General features: G+C 36.1%; 1 protein-coding gene across 5 annotated transcripts in view; it reads right to left on the bottom strand.

Annotated features, from left to right (window-relative positions):
* LOC139971485 (parapinopsin-like) overlaps positions 1-25224 on the bottom strand; it is a 62163-nt gene that overhangs the window by 6943 nt on the left and 29996 nt on the right. For 3 of the 5 annotated variants that reach the window (XM_071978002.1, XM_071978005.1, XM_071978004.1), the window contains exons 2-5: positions 20276-20653; positions 6264-6458; positions 4735-4868; positions 1213-1452 (exon numbers count right to left, since the gene is read on the bottom strand). In XM_071978002.1, coding sequence (XP_071834103.1) covers positions 1213-1452; positions 4735-4868; positions 6264-6458; positions 20276-20630 — 924 coding nt within the window. In that variant the 5' untranslated portion in view covers positions 20631-20653. Of the gene's footprint in view, positions 1-1212; positions 1453-4734; positions 4869-6263; positions 6459-20275; positions 20654-21382; positions 21799-25224 lie in introns of those variants that run through there. The other 2 variants (XM_071978003.1, XM_071978001.1) reach the window with 2 other exon arrangements.

The raw sequence follows: 25224 nt of genomic DNA, 5'->3' as shown, positions 1-25224 counted from the left end.
AGTCCGGTTATGGTCACCGATGCTCACAATGCAACAACCATCTTGGCTGCGACTCAAAACGTAGCCTATACCTATCCGCACTGACAAATCTAATTGTGTATTTCAACACTCCTCACACAGGTGAGCGAGAATCATGTCTAAACATCAGAACATTTAGGATCGTAATTTGAAAAACTTCTCGGGCATTTGACCATGATTGAAGTAGGTGTCAATACCGATGACCTCTCAAAAACATTTCTAGGAGGGATTACTAGTTGGGTCAATCTTATTGGGATTTTGAACATCACACGATGTGGGTTTCACCAAATTTGCAAGTCAATTAATAAAAAGCTACGTTACTTATAACTGTTGAAGAGATCAAAGTATATAATCAAAATCTTGGCGTTACTATTCCTTCATTTTATATTCTGGTCAAGACCATCGGACAAAACATCAACATTCAACCTCATAGTGATCTAAGTAGAGTAATATACACAGTATAATATGAAATGAATCATATGCCTCGTAACATCTATTACCAGTGTTCGATTTGTTAATAATTTATTTAGATATATAGGAGAGTAACTAAAAGTTGTGTGTCACTTTCCGCTTTACACCAGCTTCAGTCGAGTTGCTCATTTTCTAGGTTATCTGTGAATGTCTTTAGCTTTCTCTTCTCGGCAATTAATCTGAACACTTTTCACCAAAAGCCTTTGGATAAAATTGATCTGTTAATTAGAGCATGCTAAGTTAATTACATTATGAAAATATATATATGTCTGGGCTAAGAGCTTTGTATCTTCTCAGAACAACCGATCAAGAAAATAACAATTTGGTTAAATGTAGCAACGGAATGACTCAACATTCTGGGTTGATGGAAATAAGAGAGTGACAGAAAACTAAATGCAAAATTTTATTTTATTTTTCTATTGACATTACCTGATATGGAAGTCTGATATAGTATAAGTAGCAGACGTCGCTAACTACACAAGGAATTTTGCTGGGCCACACATGAAGCACAAATATATCAAAACATACTGATTCTTATAAATTAAAGATACTAATGTTGCATAATACATTGCATATTTCGAGTAAGTCTAAATATTATAACCTGGTGTTTTGAAAATTGATATTCAAACTACGAGTCTAGTTTTAAGTTACTGATTCTACAAATTAAAGTACAAATGCAGCCAGTCGTCACTTGTTTTGGCTTGTTTAAACTATCATATTTACCTGACGATTAAGAACGAAGTACAGCACAGGATTATATATGGTACAGGACTTGGCAAAGAATGGTGGCAATGTAGCAACTATTGGCGAAACAGAGTGTGTCCTGCCAAAGACCACGTACAAGGCAAATACGCTATAAGGAGTCCAGGCGAAAAGGAAGAAGAATATCATGACCATAACCATCTTAGTGACACGTCCTTCGGCTTTGTTTTCTGTAGATTGGGCTGCCTCACTCGCAGAAATCTGGCAACATTTGGGAGAAAAACAGTCTTTCGGTAAAGTTTCATTTACATTCATATTGGACCCAAGAACGCCTGCAAATAGTCATTTTGTTTTTTCATATTAGGTTTGTCAATATGACGACTTAGATGCACACCACACATACGGCCTTTGAATAATGGTCAAGATTGCCTACATTGGAATATGTTTGGTCAGCCTTGCAACACTCCAATAGTCGTGTTCCGTCTATTTACAGAATAAACCGGAATAATACCAGTAAGAGTTTACTATCCAACTGTCGGCAATTCCCTATTTTTCTGTTTACACATGTTAGGTCTTACTTGACTAACATATCAACTCATTGCTCTTATTCACCAACACTATATATGGTTATCATAGTAATTTTCAAAGCATGACTTTAGCCTGACAAAAAGTGTTTATTTTTAATTTCATTCGCAGACCAGGTCCTCAGAAGTATATAGTAAATAGCCATCAGCTTTAGTCGGAGGGAGGTAGAGGGGAATTATTGGCCCATCGAAAATGTATCACACTTGATGAAAATGACCACATTTGAATATCATATGGTTATGGCAAGTCAAATGGTTCTATCATTTGTCTTCTGCACGCTTGTTGAAATAATCAATTCGTGAACCTTGTACCATGATGATCATAGACGGTTTTGCGCGCTTGACGTAGAAGTTCAGAACACGTCTATTTGCACACAATTGCAAACCTCATTGGGGAATAAAAAAATCGCGACCCGGGCTTAGAACAGATATGAAGACCAACAATGAAATATTTTGTGTTCTCAATGGAAGTTGTTCGTTGATTTCAGGGGCGGCGTTAGATGGTTCGTTGTGTGCAAGAGGGTAAGGGGGGGGGGGGAGGGGAGGTGTTGATCATAATTCGATGGGCACTGACACATGTTGGTAGCAAACCAAAAAGTCACATTCAAGTGTCAAACCGGTTCATCTATTTATACTCCACACCACAAATTCCAGTATTTAATATTCCCTGCAAAATGACACTTTTTAATTATGAAATTACAAGCAATTATTTGGTATCAAATATGGTGAATTTTTACTATGACATGAGTCATCTTTCAGGTTTTACACAAGGTTCGGGAGATGGGGCGGGAGGGGGTGGGAGGGGGGGGGGGGTAGTGGTACGCGCCTTGGTTGGTTTACATATACTTTCACCAGCACTGGTATGCACAGTTCAAACTAACAATCCGGGTAAGTACCAATTTGCGTAAGCACAGTTTCTAACCATGTTTGTACTTATTTATTTATGATACTGTTTCATATCCAGAGTTTATTAAATGCTATCAATATGTAGTTTGATTGTATTTTTCTGTGGTATGTCGCACTCATTCCATGTCCGCGCAAGAGTGTCATAATATTTCGAAATCCAGCCGTCGGTATATGTACACTTAAGAACGCAATGTACTTTTTTTTTCCAATATTAAGACTAAAGATCTCATTGCAAGAAATCATCCATACACGGATTTGCCAAAAAGGATAATTTTCCAAATCCGTCAAAAGTCACTTCTTGGAAGCATCATCTCGATTATAGTTTACATTGTGTGGTTATTACATCCTCGTATCTACATATGTATGTTGCATACATAGAAAACATACACTGAGTCTTAGCAGTCACAATTCTCAATCACTATATGAACCAGTTCAATGCGAATCGATTTCAGAATATTTATGAATTTTGGTCTTAGTATTCCTTGACAAAAAAAGATTATCTTTCTTCAATCGTTCTTATAGATTCGGAATGAGTAGCGACGTGGCGAAATATGAAGCGGACCTGCGACACTATACGTTGAAATTTGACTCACGACTCTCCACTCTCGAATAATAAACTAGCAAATTTAGATTCACAAGCATTCGAAGTGTTTCAAGGGAGGGTGAGTTTAATTATATGCTAGCAAATTTGTATGTTCTGTAATGGTAAGGTATAGATAGTCCAATATCTCGCTTGTCATACAGTTTACGCGTCGAATTGATATGTTTACATCAGAGAACCAGAGGGTTTGCAGAGGGTTTACAGTATTATGGGGAGGGGGAGTGTGGGTGTGTTGCTGGTCTAGAAGTACATATTATAATCAGAATGGAACTAGTGTCATAATAAAGACAGTGGCACAATCCCTTGTAGGTATCAATGTGACCCTGACAGCACACGTGTCCTCCGGTGGATGGTGTATGTGGGGAGAGGGTGGGGAGGGCGTTTGTTTTCAGTCCGTTTGTCGCAGTATGGAGAAATCTGTCGGTTCCTTAAAATCTGTAATTGTACATTTAAAGAATATGGGGAGTGGGAAATATGGTTACGTGTTTGTTGATTCCTATGAATTAAAAAGAAAAACAGCCAAAAACGTTGGCATGAATGTAAGCGGCAAACGTGATTTATTCCTGCAAATGTCCATTTTATTTGACAGTCATGCTAAAGCATCATCCCTATAATGAGAACAAGAACAACGAAATATCTACGTAGATCACATAAGGGCGTGTTCACATGACTGATGTGACAACCCCCTTTTATTGATTAATACTGTTTCAAATATGATGACGTCAATGTATTAAGGTTCTGTGTACCACGTTAACTGTATTTGATGTGATGTAGTCAAACACTATACTTAAAGTGTGAACCATCATGGCTTCTGTTCGTTCGTAAGAAGGAAAAAACACTAACAACGGCTATTTTGTTTCCACCTGTCTCACAATTGACCTGTTTATCTGTATCAGATCTATATATACCTAGGTAAGTTCTATTGCGTAGATAAGAATAAATACACTTAAAATATAATAAAAGAATGATAGTAATATGCACTATTATATCTTTAAAAAATTTGACAAAAAATGCTGTCTTTGGTGATTAATGTTAAGCTTATTTGTATATATAATGGTTTGTCAACGAAAAAGAAGTCCAGATTCGCTATTTAAAACACACTGTACAGATTATGTATATATGTGTATCTATACACGGGGCATGGTCATCTATGTGCTGTTTAAGTCGCATTAACAGCTGGTAAAAGTACTGCCAGTTTTATCAGAAGATTCGTTAATGTCATCAGAAACAACGAAGCCGTATAGACATCCAAGCATATACATATCGTTCAGTTAAACACTGAAGGTCATCATGTTTAACGTGTATTAATTTACATTAGTAACTAGTATATGTTACGCCATCTCCATGTTGGCAAAATCAGGCCAGGAATCGCCATCATACTAAATTATACGATTGTTGCCATCGATAATGTATATAGTAATATCATATCTATAAATTATTGAGGTACTTTACCTTTTTGACAGCAAATATTAGAAGTCCATAAGAGAAGATTATGATCAATAGAGGCACTAACAGAACCATTAGAAAGATGAAAATGACGTAAGATGTATTTCCCGGCTTCGAATCAGTCCAATTGATGGCACACGCTATGGGGAAACAAATTGAGCGGAAAAAATGATAGAAAATAAATTGATGAAAACAGTAATTCAAATGAATTCAATTCAACTTGATTTCGACCATGATGAGAGATATAACGGTTTAAACAGGACTACGTGACAGCATACCGTGGTATTGATGCAAAGAATAACAAATACAATATATATATATATATATATATATATATATAGATATATGGATATATACAGAATGACTGGGAAGGTATACGGAAAGCTATACTGACAGCTTGTTTTGTGCACTCCGGTAATATATCAGTAGTTCTTATATAACTATATAACAAATTGATAAGGTAAAGATACATATGGACTACAATAAATATTAAACAAAAGGCAAATATTTGAAGACGGTCATATTCTGACAATATGAACTGCCAATAAAAGTGTATGTTTGTGATATGAATGCTCAGTCCTTGCAACATTTAATAAAAATGAAGGAAATAATCAAAATCCAACCAAATATTATTCAATGTATGATAGATAAGGTAAAGATAAGACCTTATTCAAAACGACTGTTGAAGCTTAGAAAGAACAAAAGAACAAAGTATTTACATGTTTGTCAAAAAAGGAAACCACAACAATGAAACTTTAAAAGAAAATCTAACAAGGAAACCATGAAGAAGCAAGACTGTTTTTGTGTTCCATGCAGGTTTGACAACATGTTGCTTTTGTTGTGAGATGAGATAAGAAATGTTATCAGAATAGATATATGATAATATCAAACATGTAATTCAAATCAAACATGTAGTTAAGATAAAATAAATAAATAAAATAAATAAGATCCGATACGTCATAAGAACAGATATGTGGTATTATCAGATATATATAATGATATCCGATATGTAATCAGAACAGATATGTGGTATTATCAGATATATGTAATGACATCCGATATGTAATAAGATCAGCTATGTAATACGATCAGTAATTGTGTTTAAGAAGATTTAGTTATGAAATAAGAAACGGAAAATGTCATAGCATCAGATATGTATTAATAATATAAACCAATGACTTATCCTTAGCATTAAGTCAAACAGGTCCCCTTATAGTATTACGTTAGTATTATTATGTTAGGTACTTTATCTCAAAGAAGTAGCAAACCTGCTTGGTGTGGGTGAAAGTGAAAAATGCTTGAACAATGTGGGTGTTGGTCTGTAGCCAATCTAGCAAGTGCGGGAATTAAAAAAAGAATGTCCGTTATTCTTTCTCGATGAGGAAGTGGAAGACAAATACTGTCCGTTATTGAGATCTATAATGGGTATACTAATGAGTCGTTTGTAGGTGCGATGTTTCGTATATGTCCGTCTAAACATGTAATATGAATCTGTTTTTGTGTGTGTGTCGGTGTGTATGAGAGCGGGCACTCACCTGTACCAGCTCCCTCCGGTACGTATTCGTTCCATCCAAAGGCTGGTGGGATGGATAAAATGAAACTATACAGCCACGTAAGGAAAACAAAGAAAACAGCCCACGAGGTAGTCATCTTTTTGGCGGTAAATGGCCTAACGACCAAAAAACATCGATGTACCGAAACAGCCGCAAGCGCTACTATCTGTTCTATTCCTGTAAAGTAAGGAGAAGAAACAGAATCAAAAGTATATTTACAAAGAAAGAGGAATGTATAGATAAAAATTAGGCACGCGGCAATTACACCTGCTTTAAGTTGTACGATAAAAACCATATTACGTAAAAACTACTCAGGGCATCGTGCCATTGCTATGACAACATGTGAGGGTTTTTTTTTTTTTTTTGCCATTTGCTTTGTTTCAGTTTTCCTTTTCTTCTTTGCACTTGTGAGGATTATTCCGCTCTTTATATCTTTGGGTTTTTTTAATATTCGATAACAGTTTTTTCTTCCTTCTGTATGCGCATTCGAAAAATAATAGCAACTTTAGTGTAATTGTCGGCATAAATTTGAGGTGAATGGCTTCTTTCAAATTGATTTATAAGTGTAAAATGTTCTGACGATGCAATGCTGATGCTACTGTATACATTATCGTCTGGTAAAGTCTCCATTGTTTTCCACCGAGGGTACAACGATGATAAATACTATAGCCTGTATGGTCAACCACGCAAATATTCTTCTCTGTCAGTTCTTAAAATCGACGTAAAGAAGCTTGCGCAGAATATCGCCTCCAGTTATTTGAATACAGATAGGGAAAGACAGCCTTAATTATTTTAAATTGTTCTATGAAAGTGGTCAGCGCAAGCTGTGTGTTTTTCGTACCGCGAAAATTGCGAAGTCGGCAATGACTATAACGCAGATCGCAAAGTCGATAATTACTTTTACGGTTAGATTCATCCAAAGACTTCGTTGGTACAAATCCTTTGGCCAGCCTAGCGACGGCACTTGTCTGAAAGTTTGCTATCACTAAAATCGTAGGGTCTGTACTGTTTGTCATTGTTAGAAAAGACATTCAACAGGTGGAATGAAATAAACAAAGGAATATCTCAATTGTATTTGTTACTATTAAATTAGTAAATGTTGATAATATTATGTAGTTAACATGTCTTTAAATGTTACCATATGTTGTGTTTGATAATAAATTTGGTAATCCACTATACAGAAGTCCATGTATATGAAGCTTAGGTTAGTACCTTACTATTAAGTCGATAGGGGTAACGTAAACACATATGTTTAATGTAACAAAGTTCTCATTTCGACTACAAAAAATATATATTAAATGTCAACCTTACGCATTACAAGTAGAACCACTGTGACAAATCCTGCGCGGTACAGGTATGACCCTTGCAATGTCATCTGCGAATTAATCAGGTCACACATCCTGTATATATATAATTATATATATGTATATATATATATATATATATATATGTATATATATATATATGTATATATATATATATATATATATATATATATATATATATATATATATATATATATATATATATATATATATTAAATGAGAATCCTGTTGCCAAAGTCGTTACAATTATTTTAGTTAAATTGTGTAATACCTCTGCTTTTCGAAGACAATAAGGCATATTCCAATGTCGGAAGTACCAAAAATATATAAAAATGCCACTGTATAGTCTCGGTCGATCAAAAAATTTGCCCTGAATTCACAACATAGGCCTACACATAACTCACGATTTCAGAACCATTATCGAATTAACGTCAGACCTCCCCTTGCTTAACAGCGCTCGAATCTTTCTAATGACCACGTTTCTAAACGCGTGACATCGATGCTAGCTGAAATGTCTATCTATTTGCTTGCAAAAATATGCACGTAACTTTATCTCAACTTCCTGGTACACAGATGTACCCATTTACATGATTAATGTCTACTGTGAATATATCCATAAAGCTTTACAATACACAGCGACAACGTATAACCGCGCAACGGACGATTGGACTTCTTCGGAAACCAGGTCAAACGTAAATTGCGAGAACAAAACAGAAATGAGAAACAAATGTTGAAGGTAGTATGTGCACGCATGGAAAAAAATAGTGTTCATTGTAACAATTTGGCTGCAACCTCTGCGCCTATTTATCCTACCCTGTCGTTGCATGCGTAGGACTAATTTAATGTTTAACTAGTATATACGTTAACATCATCTATCCGCTGGAAGTGTATCAGAGATAATGCACCGAAACTGCCAAATTAGATTAAGAATTCTTGATTATTAATTGTTTGCGGATTGTTTGGGGATTACGATATATGTTTGGAAACAACTGCTATATACCACTGTCATAAATGAAATGTTGCGTGAACTTTAAGGCTTTCACGAGGAGACGGTTATTAACCTCATAGCTCACGAAAAAAAAAAAAAAAAACAATTGCCGAGAGATAAGTGAAGGGTGATCAAATGACACTCTAATAATTACCGCGTTGATTAATTGCAGTCGATTTCAGAAACTTTATATTCTGTTTGTAACAACGAGTGGTAGACTAAGTACTACATGATTTGTGTGTCGCCATATCGATACATTAATGTTAGGTTGGGAATGTATCAGGAAATAATGCCCGACTTTACCTTTTCACGGAGGTTCTTACTCAAATACTTTAAATATAGTTGTTCTATTTTACAAGCATTACGAAGTAACTTCATTTAAACAAGCAGTGGCTTCAAAGAAACTTTTGATTGCATTTTTTTTTTCAGTGTTCAGGCCAATAAGGAACTTGAGAACTTACAGGAAAGGGTTAAGAAAAGGAGGAAGAGGGCGAAGGGGTTTCTATGTGAAGGATGCTACAGGTTGGCTGAATGAGGCAGAAGATCGGTTATGTATAGAAACCATGGCAACTCACATATTCGACAACAAACTTGCGATTTAACTACGGAAGGGATAGAAAACATCTCCGTTGTAAGTTTTCGTCGGGTTAGATTCGAGATGGTAGTTTACATGGATTCGGTGTTTACTTGTATCTACATGTATATTATCACTGTTTGAAAATGATGACGACGATGATATACCACTTAGCTATCACAAACTATATACCATTTGTTATGTAACCAATTTGAGTAGTGTCTATAGTTGATTAAATTTTGTGAGGAATTAAAAACACCTCATTAAGAGCATGTGGCTCTATGTGTGTTCCTTCAGCTGTATAGTTGCTCCTATATTTAATTCTAATAGGGTTGCGACATAATGATTACAAGTGTACTGTCAAATTGTGAGTATAGTTTGTTACCTTTGGCCATTGCCTAAGGACACCAAACGGTACTAAGATGTTTGTTTCTGGGAGAAATATTGGTGGGTATAATGTCCACCATGAATGATTTGAGGGAAGCCGTTCTTATATATGTAAGTGGGTCAGTGAAACATTAATCGATACCAGAAGTTTTTTTCCTAATTCTTTCTATGTGACCGTATTTGCGTGATAATTGTTGCAGTGTAGTGAAAGTCGAAATATTCTTCGATCTCCTTCGTCAACCAGCTTACGTTTCACTTTTCCTTTGAATTTTTATAATGATGCGATAAGTTCATCATCCTCATCGCAATTTATGTTGTTCCTCCTATTTACGCCGCGATAATTGATAATCGTCACACAAGAGACGGCACATATCCTGTACCTTACATAGAGAACCTATATCAGCATGCACCAAACACAGACTGCCTTCCTTTATAAAGTATTAATGACAACTTGTCCCCACTTCGAGATGATAGGCCCAATAATTTCCAGCGGTCTATACTAACTAAACAGGGAAGCATCGCTCTGTATATACATGATACCAGGGGCGGATCCAGGGGGGGGGCCCGGGGGGCCCGGGCCCCCCCTTTTTGAAAATCCTGATTTTTTTTTTTTTTTTTTTACCGCGTTCGAGGGAAAGGGCCCCATGCGTGATCAGTGGCGTAGCTACGGGGGGCCTGAAATTGCAGACATGAGATCCATATTTTCAGGCTAGGTACATGCTGCTTAGAATACTCGGGAAGTGCCGTTTCCGGCCATCTGGGGGTTTGTAAAGCCAAAAATTTTCTTGTACGCTCCGCGCCAACCGATGATGGCGCTCCGCTTAGATAGTCTTACGTTCAGGCGCGGCTGGACCAGTCAGACCCCCCTGTCAGAAATCCTGCATCCGCCCCTGATATGTCATTGAATATTCCACAAAACAACTTTTTATGTCCACGAAACTGTCGAAAAACATGATTTCCACTACTGGTAGAGATATAAAATATTGGGAATTCTGAATTTCCTGCAAACATGCGGCTGTGCCTGTTCAATACTCACTACTGTATCGCCTTAAAAAATGATGAGTGGAAATAGTTTCTCCAGGACCGTATCGTATCGTGGGTATCGAGTGCGTCTGATATACGAACGTACGTAGTAGTACGTACGTACGTCTATGATGATATGCACTGTACTGTACTGATAAAAACATAGGTGAATTTCACTCCATGGGAGTGATCACTGAGCACATTCCGGTATAAGAGTGAATTTCCACTCCATTGGAGTAAATCTTAACTCCTAATAGAGTTATATTCACTCATATTAGGAGTGAGGGTTAACTCCAATAGAGTTAAATTTCACTCTTAATTTGAAGTGCGCCGAGTGATCACTCCAATGGAATGAAATCCACTCATTTGTTTTTAGAGTGTTGCTAGATATATGAAGAAGAAATTTACATACCAATACATGTTATCGGTCATCGATTGGCACAAAAAGCCAGATTCTGATGACAGCTGCCTCAAGAAACCCAATAAATGGCCTAATAAGCACCGAGCCACCAATGTGGACCATTACCGAAACATCGATGCGTGTTAGTCTTCCACCCCCTTCCTCTAATGCTATTTAAGTCCACATGTGGGCATATCCTGCAAATCTACCGGTAGCCCACAGGGGTTTGAGTTGGGAGAAAGGCCTTGACAGCTTGAAACGACAAATGATGCCAACTTCCCTCAAGTTAAAAGTCTGGCTGAGTTGGCAAGGCCAGTCAGCATGAAAGAGAAAAACTTTTTTGCATTTCTGTCACCAAAGTTGCACATCTTTTTGGTTGCTATTTTGCCTCACAGGTGCCATCTCCTGCGATCTGGGGGGTGCTGAAATCTCAAATTTTCTCTGTACGCTCCGCGCCAACCAAGGGGGCGCTCCGCTTAGATAGTAAACTCCGCCCCCCCCCCCACAAGAAAGAACAGCCCCCATGGCCCCCCCCCCCCACTCAAAAAATCCTAGCTACGCCACTGTGCGTGTAATTTTTTGTAAAATAAATTTGCAAAAAGAGTACACCATCATTCTGATAAAGTGAAGGTGAGAGGGGCACTCTGACTGCATCAATAGTCTCCATCTGGAAGGGGGCATCCAAGATGAAATGGCCTGGAGTAGCCTGGTAAAAAGTAGTTTGCATCACCACCTACTCCCCAAAGACGTAAATCCCAGCTCATTGCTCGAAATTGCAAATATATGCCCGGCAAACCATGAATACATGATTTATTGGAAATAAATTTTACTCAAAACTTTCACGAAAAGTAGCACCAGATTGCACCGAGGACCTCCATATTTTGTGAAATTTTCCAAAGGGGAGGGGGGCACCCACTCCCCTTAGACCCCTCCCCCAGGACGACGATTAGGCATTTCCCATCTGGGCCCCCCCTTCGGCGAAATCCTGGATCCGCCACTGGATACTGTCCAATCTGGAAAAAATAAAATGCTGTGCCACTCGTCATAGTGTTGACTATTTGGAAGGTCAAAATGTAACGCTGTGGTTTAAGGGTTAAAAGAGCAGCAACAAACATTTTGTCCGCAATAAGACAATAACGATATTGATCATCGAAAAGGAATTGTAACATTTGTAAAAGAATTATATCTGGCAATAAAAAGGCTAAAAAGTTTGTAAGCTCTCAAAATTTCGTTGGTGACATCATAGTTACGCACATCACGCCCAAGACACGGACTATTATATTGCAAGTTATGTAAATTAGCGGGATTGCTACTTTTGGTTTTGGTTGGGAAAATCTCTGTCTGATTTGGTTTTGAAGAAAATCCACTTCATACTTGGCTGCATTTTCAAAAGTAACCTACCTTAAAAAAAAAAAATTCAAAAGTAAAATAAAACAGGCTAAAGAAAGTTGCGAGCCCTTTTGATGTGAATAAAGCATTTTCTAAGCGATTGGCTGTTTTGCAATATACCCTCTCATTAAACAGCGACCGCAAACGGACGTTTATTCATTTTACTTTCCACACCATTAGGCTAACGTTTGCCCCATTTTATTATTATACATTCAGGTGTAAAATTGGGTATAAATGGTCAGTTTTAATGAATGTGGTCACTTCACAGAAAGTGTCATCTAACGATGCCCTTTGCATCTGTTGTAATGATAAATTCGTCGTACGGTAGTTCTTGAATTCATGATGCATAATAAGTATGAATCCTGACTTTATAACATTTCAGCAACTTTTACTGCCTCAATTTACTGCCAATTATTGTTTATATTCATCTTCTTAAGTGCCTATCCATCGTATCCATTGCCATTTAATTCTTCTTATGTTGTCCTCTTGATTGACATTCAGTTCAACTCCCACAGAAATCAATACACAGAGGCCACCTCCCGTTTGTCGCTTTGCAGCATATTCAAGATCAACAGCTCACCCAACAGCGTCAGCCTACACAGCCACTTTACGTAGAGTCTTCACGTTAGGCAATGAAGTGCCCAATTAATTTTCCAGATTGTAAGAAATTCTTAAAATAAAAATAAATAAAATGAATACACAGAAATGTGAGAAACATCTAAGGGTATATGTATACGTCATGGAAAGCGAAAAGGAAACTTAAACATGTTTTTATTAAAATAAAAATCTGGTTCCACGAAACAGTTTGTTGCTGCTAGATCTGTACTGCTCACACGAAACAAAACTAAACAGTACTTTCTACGGAAGCATACTGCACATTTAAGGTGCCAATAAATTGAATTGCAGCTTTTAACTAAACTAAGATAGGCATCTCGTAGGATGTTTCCCGAAGTTTTCATTGATCAGTATTAGATAACCGCTAGACTGCGTCGTCTTTCCTTTGGTATTTCACTGGCAGTATTCATACAGGCGATATCATATATGGTTTACCTATAGTCTAGGACTAGTATAACTATAATGGTATAGTCGTATTAAAGCTACAGTAGTTACTATGTAGGTCTCGGCTATATTCAATTGCTAATATATGAAAGTAGAATTCAACACAAGTGTTGGTGATAACAAGCTTTGTTTTGACTGAGATGACAGTCTGCTCTCAAGTTGCTGTTAATATTTGTCCAGTAGGCCTATATGGGCCTAACTGACTTGAATATAGCTAATTAATTATCCTAATATGCAACACGACGGAGTCTTTGTACCTTCCAATCGAATGAGGATGAAGATTATATGTTAGTGGCAAATGTAGGCAAGTACATGCAGAAAGTGTGGCGTCTATCATCCAATCCCATCTCTTAAACATCATGAAACAGACCAGCAATTCGGCCCCTGCTAGATCATGTAACTGTAAATCTACAGAAAGCTACCCCTAATACACAGGAATATGTTTAACCAGCGCAATTGTCTACAAAGCCCAAGTCACATCGGACACAGAATCTAAGTCGTACATCATCATTTCAGGAGGACCCTTTAAGCAGCGATTTAACAAGCACACATAATCTCTCAAGCACGTAAATTGCCTACAACAGTCAGAACTATCAAAGTACGTATGGAACTTGAAAAATTGGGAATTAGCCACTGTATAAGCTGGGAGATGGTAAAGGAATCGAACATATACAAACGCGAATCGGGCCAGAGCAACCCCTGCGTGGAAAGAAAAGCTGGCAATCTTACGTAAAAAGAACGGCATGAACAAAAAAACTGAGCTCAGCTCAAAGTGTCGCCATGGTAACATATCCCCCAGCTATGCTAGGAAGAAATAAGGTTACACGATCGTTTGCGTCCAGTCTTCTGATGATATCTATATTTATATATATATATATATATATATATATATATATATATATATATATATATATATATATACATATCTATATAGGATTCTGGGCACAAATCGTTTACTTCATCAAAACATTCCATGTGCACCTTTTGTAAGGAGGATGAGGAAACGAGTGGTCGTTTATTTTGGGATTATAATAAAAGCAAGTCATATATTTTAGATGTCGAACAATCTGTGATTGGCCAACAATTTATTTTTTTTCAAAGCAGGATATTTACTTTTATATTATATTATATACTATTATATATTTACCGAAAGCACCCCTACAACTTTCTGCAGCAGGCTTCCCTGCTGTAGAAAACCTGTGCATGGTAAAGACTTTTAGAGAATTTCATCAAATGGACAATTGTGCGTTATTGAAAGGGTTATAAAACGTACAGCTTTAATGTAAACTAAACCTGAAATTTAAGCAATGCTTACTATTGTACCTTCCAAGGTTGAATATATGAACCATCATATGATATGTTCAAATTTCTAGATTATGGTGTAAAACTAACAGGAAGTTCAAAAAGATATAATGTATTGCCTTACTAAAGTGACCATTTAATTAACCCTTTAGAAGCTGGAATTTACGTCAAGCAAAAATAAAGACCTACTGTCGTATTGAAATCTTATATATCTTATTTCTTCCGTCATATCATAAGCAATTATAGGAAAGACTCGTTGACCTTATGCAAACAACAAAAGCAGGTGCTGTAACGGAAGACATTATCCCAACTTAATATAAATAAAAGAGATCGTGTGCATGGTCATTCTGTAGTTTGAGGAACAAGAAAGGAGGAATGAAATGACCCGCACAGAAAATAATAACTAATTGCAAATCACAGTTGTCCGGATATCATAAAGAATAATGGTGAAAACAAACGTAACAATATATGGAGGTAGCCTGCCTGATAAATCTACACCAGGAGGTTATATTACTTGTTTTGATGTTTGCCAGAATCTTACTTTCTTTATTTATTTGCAAAAGGAAAGAAAAATACCTTATTTTTTTTTACTTTAACCATGGAGTCTATTTTGACTCCATGCTTTAACCAGTTGCACAATTGCATAGAAAGAACGTATGGAATTGATGTCAATGTGAAGCGTATTCTAGTTTGTGTTAACATATTGTTTACTTATTGTTATTATGACGTCACACATGGCTCGGGTTTTGGTGGTTTGCTCTGTGGTGTGGCGGGCTATGAATCACGCGCTATTACAAACGTGTACAGATGTTTTGTTTGAAATGATTCGGTTTGTGGGGTTGGAAGACAGCCAAACTTAACTGGTTCAAATTGGTTGAATTTGCATGTGCTCATCTGCATATCGGGTTGGCACTCAACCAATCAAGAGTTGGGTGAGGGGTTAGCTATAAGTTTGGACCAATCAGGTTCAAGGGCAGAGCGTGTGCCCTGTGCATCGCGTCGTAAATTGTTATTTTATAATCGGGGGTCTAAAGACGTATCTGCGAGTTTAAGTTTATCTCCCGAAGCCTAAAGATGTACAACAGAGGGCTCCGTGATGTATATTAATAATCAGCCTAAATGCTGATTACGAATATAAATTACGGAGCTAGGCCCGTGTATTTTAGTCATCCCAAGTTATAGTTATATTCAGAGTTAATAAAAAGGACTCAAATATCCGCTGTTGAAGATTATTTATTAAGACTTTCCTGTTTACGCTCGAGTTATTAGTGTAAGGCTCGGCTAACCGTTACCTGGAACTATCAAAATAAGCCTTACATAAAGTCTGAAGGCAGTTGGGGTGGAGAGGGATGGAGTAACAGGGAGGTGAGAATTTCGTTTGAAAAGGGAAGTATATAGAAATAATTGAAAAAGTTAGTGATTAAATTTGAGAAAACAAAATATTTAAATCAATTATTTAAAATCAGACACCCGTACACCAACACCTCCACTACAGGGTTTTCGCCGCACGTCCTGATATGTTTCTTATTTATTCGTATGCGGCAATAGCTGTTAGTCTGTATCGTCTACAACACCATTACTCAATGTAGGTGCACGTGCTTACGTTGAAAGTGAATGCAGCACAGAATATGTGATTTCTCCACCGTGGACAAAACTCTTACGAAGTAGGATGGCGATACACCCCGATTGGTCCATTATCCTATCGGACTTCTAAGATAATGCGTCACTTTAAAACAAACCGTTGTAGTCATATTGTACGTGCGTGATAATCACAGGAGATAATACAAAAGGAGAGAGGCGGAACCTGTGACGTCACTTGGTGGGGGGGATAAGGTGAATTGATTGATTGATAGAATGTGTGGTTGAGTATGTGATTGTTCTTTCATTTACTTATTAGGTGTATGACTGATTGAATGAGTGAGTGATTGACTGACTGTTCGATTAATTTATTGATTGACTGAGTGAGTGATTTCAAACTAATATGCAGGTGATTGTTTGTTTGATTGACTGATCGATTAATCATCTATTAACCAAGAGAATTTTGTCAAACGTTATCCTATATACCACACCTTCCGGCTCTCCTCCCCTCCCCAATACGCAACCCCTCCCCAAATCCCCGCCTTTAATCAATCTGCTGCGTTTAGTCAATCTCCCCTTCTCTCGCAAAACCTATAGTTAGTGCCTTCTTGGTCTTTGTTGACAGAGCAAATTCACCTGTAAAATTGAGTTAAATATCATTGATCAAGATTTCTTTGACATCTCTGAATAGGTTACATCAAGATGAGACAACTGCTGTCAGGGATTTTTGTGATTATTCTGTCGGCTGCAAATAGCCATAATGCTGGCAATCCTGACCCGCATGTGTGTCCGTTAGTATCCCATGCCTCGATCTACAACATGACGCCCTACATGGCTGGTATGCAACCGTTGGGTATTCTTGCGGGGGAGACGGCACTCTTGCCAAGTGATCGTACTGGTACGCTGATTAGACACAACAGTCTCAGGACTAATGCGAACCGACAAAGCTCCGATATGGAATACATGGTATATGTACTTGTAGCCTACATTTTTTAGACTGACCTCTTTTTCTGGTGACTGAAAATGATCGTTTGGCACAGTTATTGTTGGAACTTTTCTGCATATATGGGTCAAAACCACGTCCTCGTAATATTTGGTTTATCACGAAGATCGATATAATTATTACCTGCGCGAGTTCTTTTCGAAGACTGTATGAAATATTGTAAAAATCATATACATATATAGTTAATGAAAGAACACATCTTCACCGATATTGACTTTGGAAATTGTGAAACATGACCTTTTTGTTCGAAAGGGATATATATATATATATATATATATATATATATATATATATATATATATATATATATATGTTGATACTAGATGAGACTAGTGGAACACTAGTAGTTGTAACTCGGAGTTTCACGCTTTGTAGCGATCTTCAGACAACTCTGAAGTTGTCTGAAGATCGCTACAAAGCGTGAAACTCCGAGTTTCAACTACTAGTGTTCCACTAGTCTCATCTAGTATCAACATATATTCCGCTCTGTCCAATGGACATAGAGCACTCTGCGCCAAGATAGACGCCAACCTACTCTATATATATATATATATATATATATATAGTTTCCATCCTTGAACTGTCAAAAATCCATTAAATATGTAATTCGCGATTATGTTTAATGTGCTGCTAATGGGTTTTCTAAGTGAGTCAAATCTGTTTGGTTCCCCTTGAGACATTTCACATTGCGATTTGCCTAATTGTGATAATTAAAATTTTGATTGAACATTTAAGGATGGAGTTTCAGGGTTTCAGGGAACATTTATCATAAATCTCTATTTTCATTATTTTTAAGTATAGAAACATGTCAAATTTTACATTTGCTTTAGTTTGATTTCGACATTTCTAATAAATATAAAAATATTTAATTTTGTAGTTGCATAAATTTCCTTTTGTTTTCAGTTGTAGATATGAGACTGAAAGCCGTTGAACAAAACAAGAAAAGGTCGATGTGGGAGAAATATTTCAGAAAATGCTTTGAGAATAGTGTGTAGCCAAGTTGTTAGCTGTGAGTCTAATTTTTTGGGAAGTCTACGTATGAATTTTGTTTATAATTAACATTCATAAAGGATATGACATCTCTATGCCTTTGCTGAATGAGAAACTATGACAGTGGTAAAAGGCTATAAGCCACACCTGTATAAGAAACTTTCATATTAGATTGGTTACAATGTCATTTTTGCCGGTTCCATAAACACAACATCATTCAATTTTTTGATTACCAGTTTCATAGCAAAAAGAAAACCCGACACTTTTCAAAACTTCTCGACCCTTCTCCGGCTATCTATGCAATTACCAAACTTTCATTAGAGTAAATTTACTGACCTTTTCCCAACTTTCTAAATAAGATTAGGTGAATTTGTCTTGCTGTAAGAGACTAATAATACCGCTAGTTACACACTTACTTAATAATTGAATGAAAAAGTGGTAAATTATGGTTAATGAAATTCCCAAGGAGCAGAGAAATTGTTGGATTTACCAGTGTCCCCAGTAACTCTAGTAACTGCTTCAAATCCTGTTATAGACAATAACATTATTGGTAATAAATTTTGTCGGCAAACATCATTGCCACTATTTGTATAAAACCATTTTGCAACCAAGCATCCTCAATCATTTAATCCATTTTCCGTCGTGAAGGGATACCTTTTCCACGTACGGCCCCTTTCCCATGTCACACATATTCGCCACTGGGGTGTCGACAAGATGCTTAGGTTAAAACATTAGGGTCACTAAGCCAAAACGTTTGAATCCGGTACCTTCTCAATATTCACAGCGAGAAAATAGCACAAAAGATATGTCCCTGTTAAATCATTATAAATGCATTTGAATATCAAATCGTATAACTAACCATATCGAAACCGAACTAAGACTTTACAAGAAAGTTATCAATACTATACAGGAAGTATATTATGGAACAAAAAAGGTACTTGCACTAACGAACCATGTTTTCTTTAAAAATGGTGGTGTTTTGATGGATTACCAGTTTTTCATAGCTCATTCTAGCCATATAACTTAGTTTTATTTATTACTATAAAGACATATTTTATATTTTCTTTCATGACAAATAACCGTGTACCGTTATACTTGACAGGCGTTAACGTCTGCATTTATTATTATCAACCTTGTTTTCAATCTTGATCTCCTGGTACAAGATACATATATGCTTGGACAGTCAGTTGAGGATGAACTGTAATTTTGTTCCTTTTTGTTATTTGTTAACAAAGAAAAAGCACGACAATATCATTATGATGATTGCAATCTAGCTAACGGCGCCATTGTTGGTCTGAAACAACTATGACAGTTCAAGGCTGCCATGAGGTAAGATGCACTTAGTTTTTTTCAACTGAAGGAAAACCTTGGTGAGGGCAATGAGAACTAATCAATATACTCACTGTGGGTAAAGGTACAGTAAGCATTTACCAAGGATAAAGTTTCCTAACTTCGCACATATATCGGCGACTGAACTTTGTTTTTGAAAAAAAAATACTGTTTTGGACGTTTATAACTACACTTGTCTGTTTTATGATGTTTTCATGGAGGTAATGTTTTGTTGGTATTGGAGAATATCCTCTTGTTTAGCCTTGCGAACGAGTATACTTGTTTGTATCACTGACTTTACTATTTTATATTACTTTATGTGCATTTGATATTATTCTGTTATACTTTATGTGTATTTTATATTATTCTGTTATTCTTAACGTGTAATTTATATGATTCTGTTATACTTTTATTTGTATTTTACATTATTCTGTTATACTTAATATTATTTTATATTATTCTGTTATATTTTATATTGAGCCTCATTCATATTGGAGTCATTTCGCCAGGATTTGTTTTTGTAGGTAGCTGAATGGATGTAGCACGATCAACAAAGAATTAATTAAGTTAGTAATACATGTAGAAAATAGATCAATAATTAAATAAATGCTGAAGTATAGTTCTTTAGGAATAATTTGATGACTTACCTCCAATCATTACAATAAATGCGTAAATGGAGCATCCGATTTGTCCAAACAACCAGTAGCCGGCGATATTCGAGGCAAACGTTAACGGGCTTCCAAAGAGAGAAACAGTCATATCGCTGATACTCAGATTCAGAAGGAAAATATTAACTGGTTGTCTTAAATTAGGAAACTTGACAAATAGGAATATTACTAAGCCATTATTAAAAATTCCCACGACGGTAAGAAAACCGGTGTAAACAGCCAAGAAATTGTACGCAGATCGTGATAATTCTGCAGGAAGTATGACTGGTAATTCTGGTATAGTTGTGGTATAAACTGTTGAGGTGATCCCTCCTGCCGTTGTGATGTTGGCCATGGCAGTACGAGACTGAGAAAAACCTACAAATTGGAAAAGTGAAAAAAAAAAATAAAAGCAAAAATATAAAATATGTGAGATGTGAAAGTGGGTTTAATTAAACAAAATTAATCATTCGAAGAAAACATAGACATATCTATAAAAAAACACATTTATTTCGTGATTTATATAATTATATAGAACAACTATTTATATGTGTCCCTACCGTTCCGTGTGTGTGCGGGTGTATGGTGGTGGGGGGTGGGGTTGCTGCTCATAACTCGATGTCTACGATGGTAAAAGGCATTTGTGAATCAAAACCACATCCAAATTTTAAATCATTTAGGCCTATCAAGAAAATGACCATTTTTGTTTGTTTAATATATTGAGCTACATATAGAAACATTCAAAGCGATTGGCTTGACCTGACCTGACCCTTTTTGTTGCTGATAAACCAATGATTAAGAGAACATCAGTCGTAGTGTAGGCTAGTTGGTTAGTTCTATGTGTAGGCCTATATAGAGTAGAGAATATAATTTGACATTTTGATCACATATAGTTTAGATTACAAATACGTGTAATTGATTAAAAATGGATGCAATATCAACGGTGTTAATCTTGAAAAGAAAAGAAAAATGCAATAACCGACTTTACGTCCTGACTATAGTTTGTTGTGTCTGTTACAACACAAATGCTCACACGAAAATAAGTATAATTACTATATGTGCATGCAAGTCGTGACGCTGTAAAACAATTAAAGGCAAAGTTTTTACCGATCTTGGAAGATGCGTTGCCATGGATATTTTCAATTTGCAAAACGTCACTACACCTGAATAATTCTTACAAAAAGTATAGCGAACGCTTACGTAATAGCATTTGCTAAACACCTGTGACTGATAATATCTGACACTTGCATCAACTCCATAGCACGTATAACACTATCGCTCCGCCGATTCAAAGCATATAAGCATATAATTTCGCACAACTGCTTCTTTGCAGTATTTGTTTGTTTCGTGTAATATCCTTTACATAACAACAAAACCACTTTCTCCATGAAACCACAAATCGTATTAGAAAAATACGCATATGAAACGTCACTTTATAATCATTCTGAAATCGCTTATAACGATGTTATACTAAACAATAAAGCTCTCTTGAAGTTAACAACTCTGATCACAAAAAATTAACCGTATTCATTCTGAAACCGCTTATAACGTTATTATACGATACAATAAAGCTCTCTTGAAGTAAGCAAGTCTGAGCTACAATAAATCAAACACTCAACGCAGGCTACAACCGATCGAGAAATCTTAAGTAACTGTTTCCCCAGTGACTGTTCGCTCTGTTGAAATATGCATAATGAAATTTTGCCTTACAGTGGAACTGATCTAACGGAATTTTCAAGAAATTACAAGGTTACAATGCAATTATATCAGGGTATATAGACAAATCGTAAAGTTTAAATAATGTGATCTGTGAAAATATTACGTAAGGTCATCATGTTCATAAGGGAGTGGGGTTGGGGTGGGGTTGGGGGGGGGTAGGGTAGGGTAGCGTGGGGGATAAAAACAGCAACATTAACAACAACTAGAAGAAGGGCTGCGACGTTTTCTACTTTCTAGATCAAAAGCAAGCAAAACAATCACAAGTATTTTTACTATATAATATACCTGTACACGAGATCAACCAAGAAGTGTTATAATGACTGATGAATATGCAATTTCTTTTTCAACACCTTATGGACACAAAATTATGTGTTTTGTATTGTGAAAACTTGACAGACAAAACTAGAATAACCTACATGACGAAAATGAAAATGTTAGTGATTGTGATAGAATGAACGTTTTTATTTTATATACCACTTTAATTTATATCAAACGCTTTAGGCTGTACAGGTTGCCTTTAAAACCAATGAATAATTTGTTTGTTGTTTTTTTCAATCATGTCGTACGTGCTTGAATAAAGACGATATTGTTGCTGATCTTTGCATAATAGGAAGGTAAAAGAGACTGACTTAATGGTTTTAAATTTAACCACCTCGTAACAGTCGCCATGGGAACGCAGTCACATTGAATTATCAAACTATCTTTAGCTCACAGGCATATTTGACATTAGACACAAGTCTTTTTCAGCGCAGGCTATGTTATAGTTACAAAACGTCAATTATTTGATACAATCGAAACTGTTATGTTTCAAATCACAACAGATTACTAAATAATGACAGAGATGTTATCTACGTTACTGTCTGGGATCAAGTAAATATGCAACACCCAGGGGGAGGAGCAGGCGGTTGAAAAAGAAAACGAGATAACGTATGAAGTCTGATAAGTGGGAATTATATGACGCATTTGAAGTTTGGTCGAAAATGAGAGGTAACAAATTTTACTTGAAAATGAGGTGCATCGGAGGAGGAAATGAAAAGATGCTTTAAATATCAACTTTGCCTCCATCTAAGTTTCGTTTGAAATTATTTGTAAAATGTATTTACTCTTTCTAAGCAGAGTTATGTATGATCTTTAGTTTGGCTCAGACACCTCACTCTCATAATTGTGTTGAATCAGATGAAAGAATATTGATTCAAAATATAGAAAATTTTATTGAATAAACCTTTAACAGGTAATAATTTCCTAAGCTTGTACAATAAATGACATTGCGACATGGAACTATACTTATCTTCAAATTCTATTAAAAATGCTGTTTATTACATGACTTTCCTAACAATTTTCATTTTTATACCTCATATTAGACCAAATTACTTTCTCTTATCAGTGCTGCAGGCAGGCAGGACAGGGTCTACGTTTCAAATCCATGCACCCTCAAGTTTTTGATAATATACTCTCGAATTATCTACAGCGTATCAATGGAAGCGACTGGACTACCTAGTATATAGCACATATCATTAAGTATAAGTGATAAAGAACCCTATGCGAAGGATACCTAATTTATGGTTTCTACATAACATCTAGTCCTCAACTCTTTAGCATTCTGTCAAGGAGAAATACGGTTTAAACTTATAGAAGTATTGTGACCTTTGTTGTTGTGTTTTTAAATTCAACATAAAAAGAATTCAAAATACATTTTAAATTCGAGACACAAAGCCTATCTAATGGCAAAGTTTCTAGAACAGGTCAAAAGAAGAATGTGTGCCACCTAACTAAATTATGTCACTCAATTGTCAAATTACAGATTTACTGCAAGTAATTAGCATATTCAAAACGATTAATAAATTAAAAAGTGATGTATTATATATAAATGCATATAAATGACATCGCACTGTAAGGTCTATTTGGTGGGACCATGACACATTATTACTCTGAAAGTTTGACTTATAAATTTTTAATCAGAGTAAATTTTAACAATCATACTATATGCTGCTTTGTAATTTCTAAAAGCACCGTTTAATTTCATTCTGGTTTGTCTCGTCTATAGAGCAGATGTCTCACTCGTATAGAAGATTAGTCAAGAATATGACCAAAATGACTTTGCAAACACATGTTCCATTCACGCATTCCCTCACCCCCCCCCCACCCCCACCCTACATCCAAAGGCATCACAAGCATAGCAATTAAGATACTCCAACCAAAGCATTTTTAATATTAATAAGCAATACAAGAAAAGTATCGCTACTAGATGCGCATATCTAGTTATATTTCATTATGTTCCCCATGTTAAAGATTCTCTATCAGACATTAGTCCAGCCACATATTACGTATTGTTGTAACATATGGTCTGGTACTAGATATACCAATCTGAATCCCATTTGTATTACACAGAAGAGAGCAGTCCGCCATATGACACATGCCAAACCACGGGACCACACAAATCCTCTTTTTAAGCGCTCTAACTGATGACATTATTAGGGTTAACCTCGCTACATTTGCTTATAAGGTATGGAATGGACTGTTACCAAATGCTTTTAATGACTACTTAATATGTAACAGTGATATTCATCATTACAATACCAGATTTTCAGGCAATGCACATTATAACAGGTATAATTCTACAATAGGGATGTTATCACTAAGGGCACGTACAATCAAAACATGGAATTCTCTATCAGACAATATTACAAATAAACCTTCAGCAAAATCATTCAGAAGAAACTTTATTCAAAAAATTATTGCATCTTATTAATTGAACATGTTCATTTTTTCTTATATATCTAGTTTACCTTTTCCTTTTCTTTACAGGGAGTCCTCTACTTTGTTAAACCATCTGAAGGTTTTTTAGAGGACTTCCTATCACATTGTATATATTCACGTGATAAAACAAATAAATCAATCAATCAATCAATCAATTATTTGTTTCACATTCATTCCTTAGGCAAGAGATGTCAAAAACATGGAAACACATACATTATTGATCACTCAATGGATACGTCCCTGGTTTTCCCAAGTTCAGTCCCATGGTGACATTCAAACCTGACACCTGATGTATTACAAGGTAATTGTAAAGCTTTTATACTTGAAAATGTATAGTAAAGGAAAGAAGTAGACAAAAAAAAAACCCATCTTCATTTGTCCTTTACCAACAACATGAGCCAATTCCGATATACTCTATATTAGTGTTAATTGCTCGAGTTCAAAGGAATCTGGTAGTAACATATAAAGCCCCT

This window comes from Apostichopus japonicus, chromosome 8 (genome assembly GCF_037975245.1).
Source record: "Apostichopus japonicus isolate 1M-3 chromosome 8, ASM3797524v1, whole genome shotgun sequence".
NCBI classification, from domain to species: Eukaryota; Metazoa; Echinodermata; class Holothuroidea; order Aspidochirotida; family Stichopodidae; genus Apostichopus; species Apostichopus japonicus.
The sequence above is the reverse complement of the archived record's forward strand: the minus strand, read 5'-3'. Positions and strand labels throughout refer to the sequence as shown.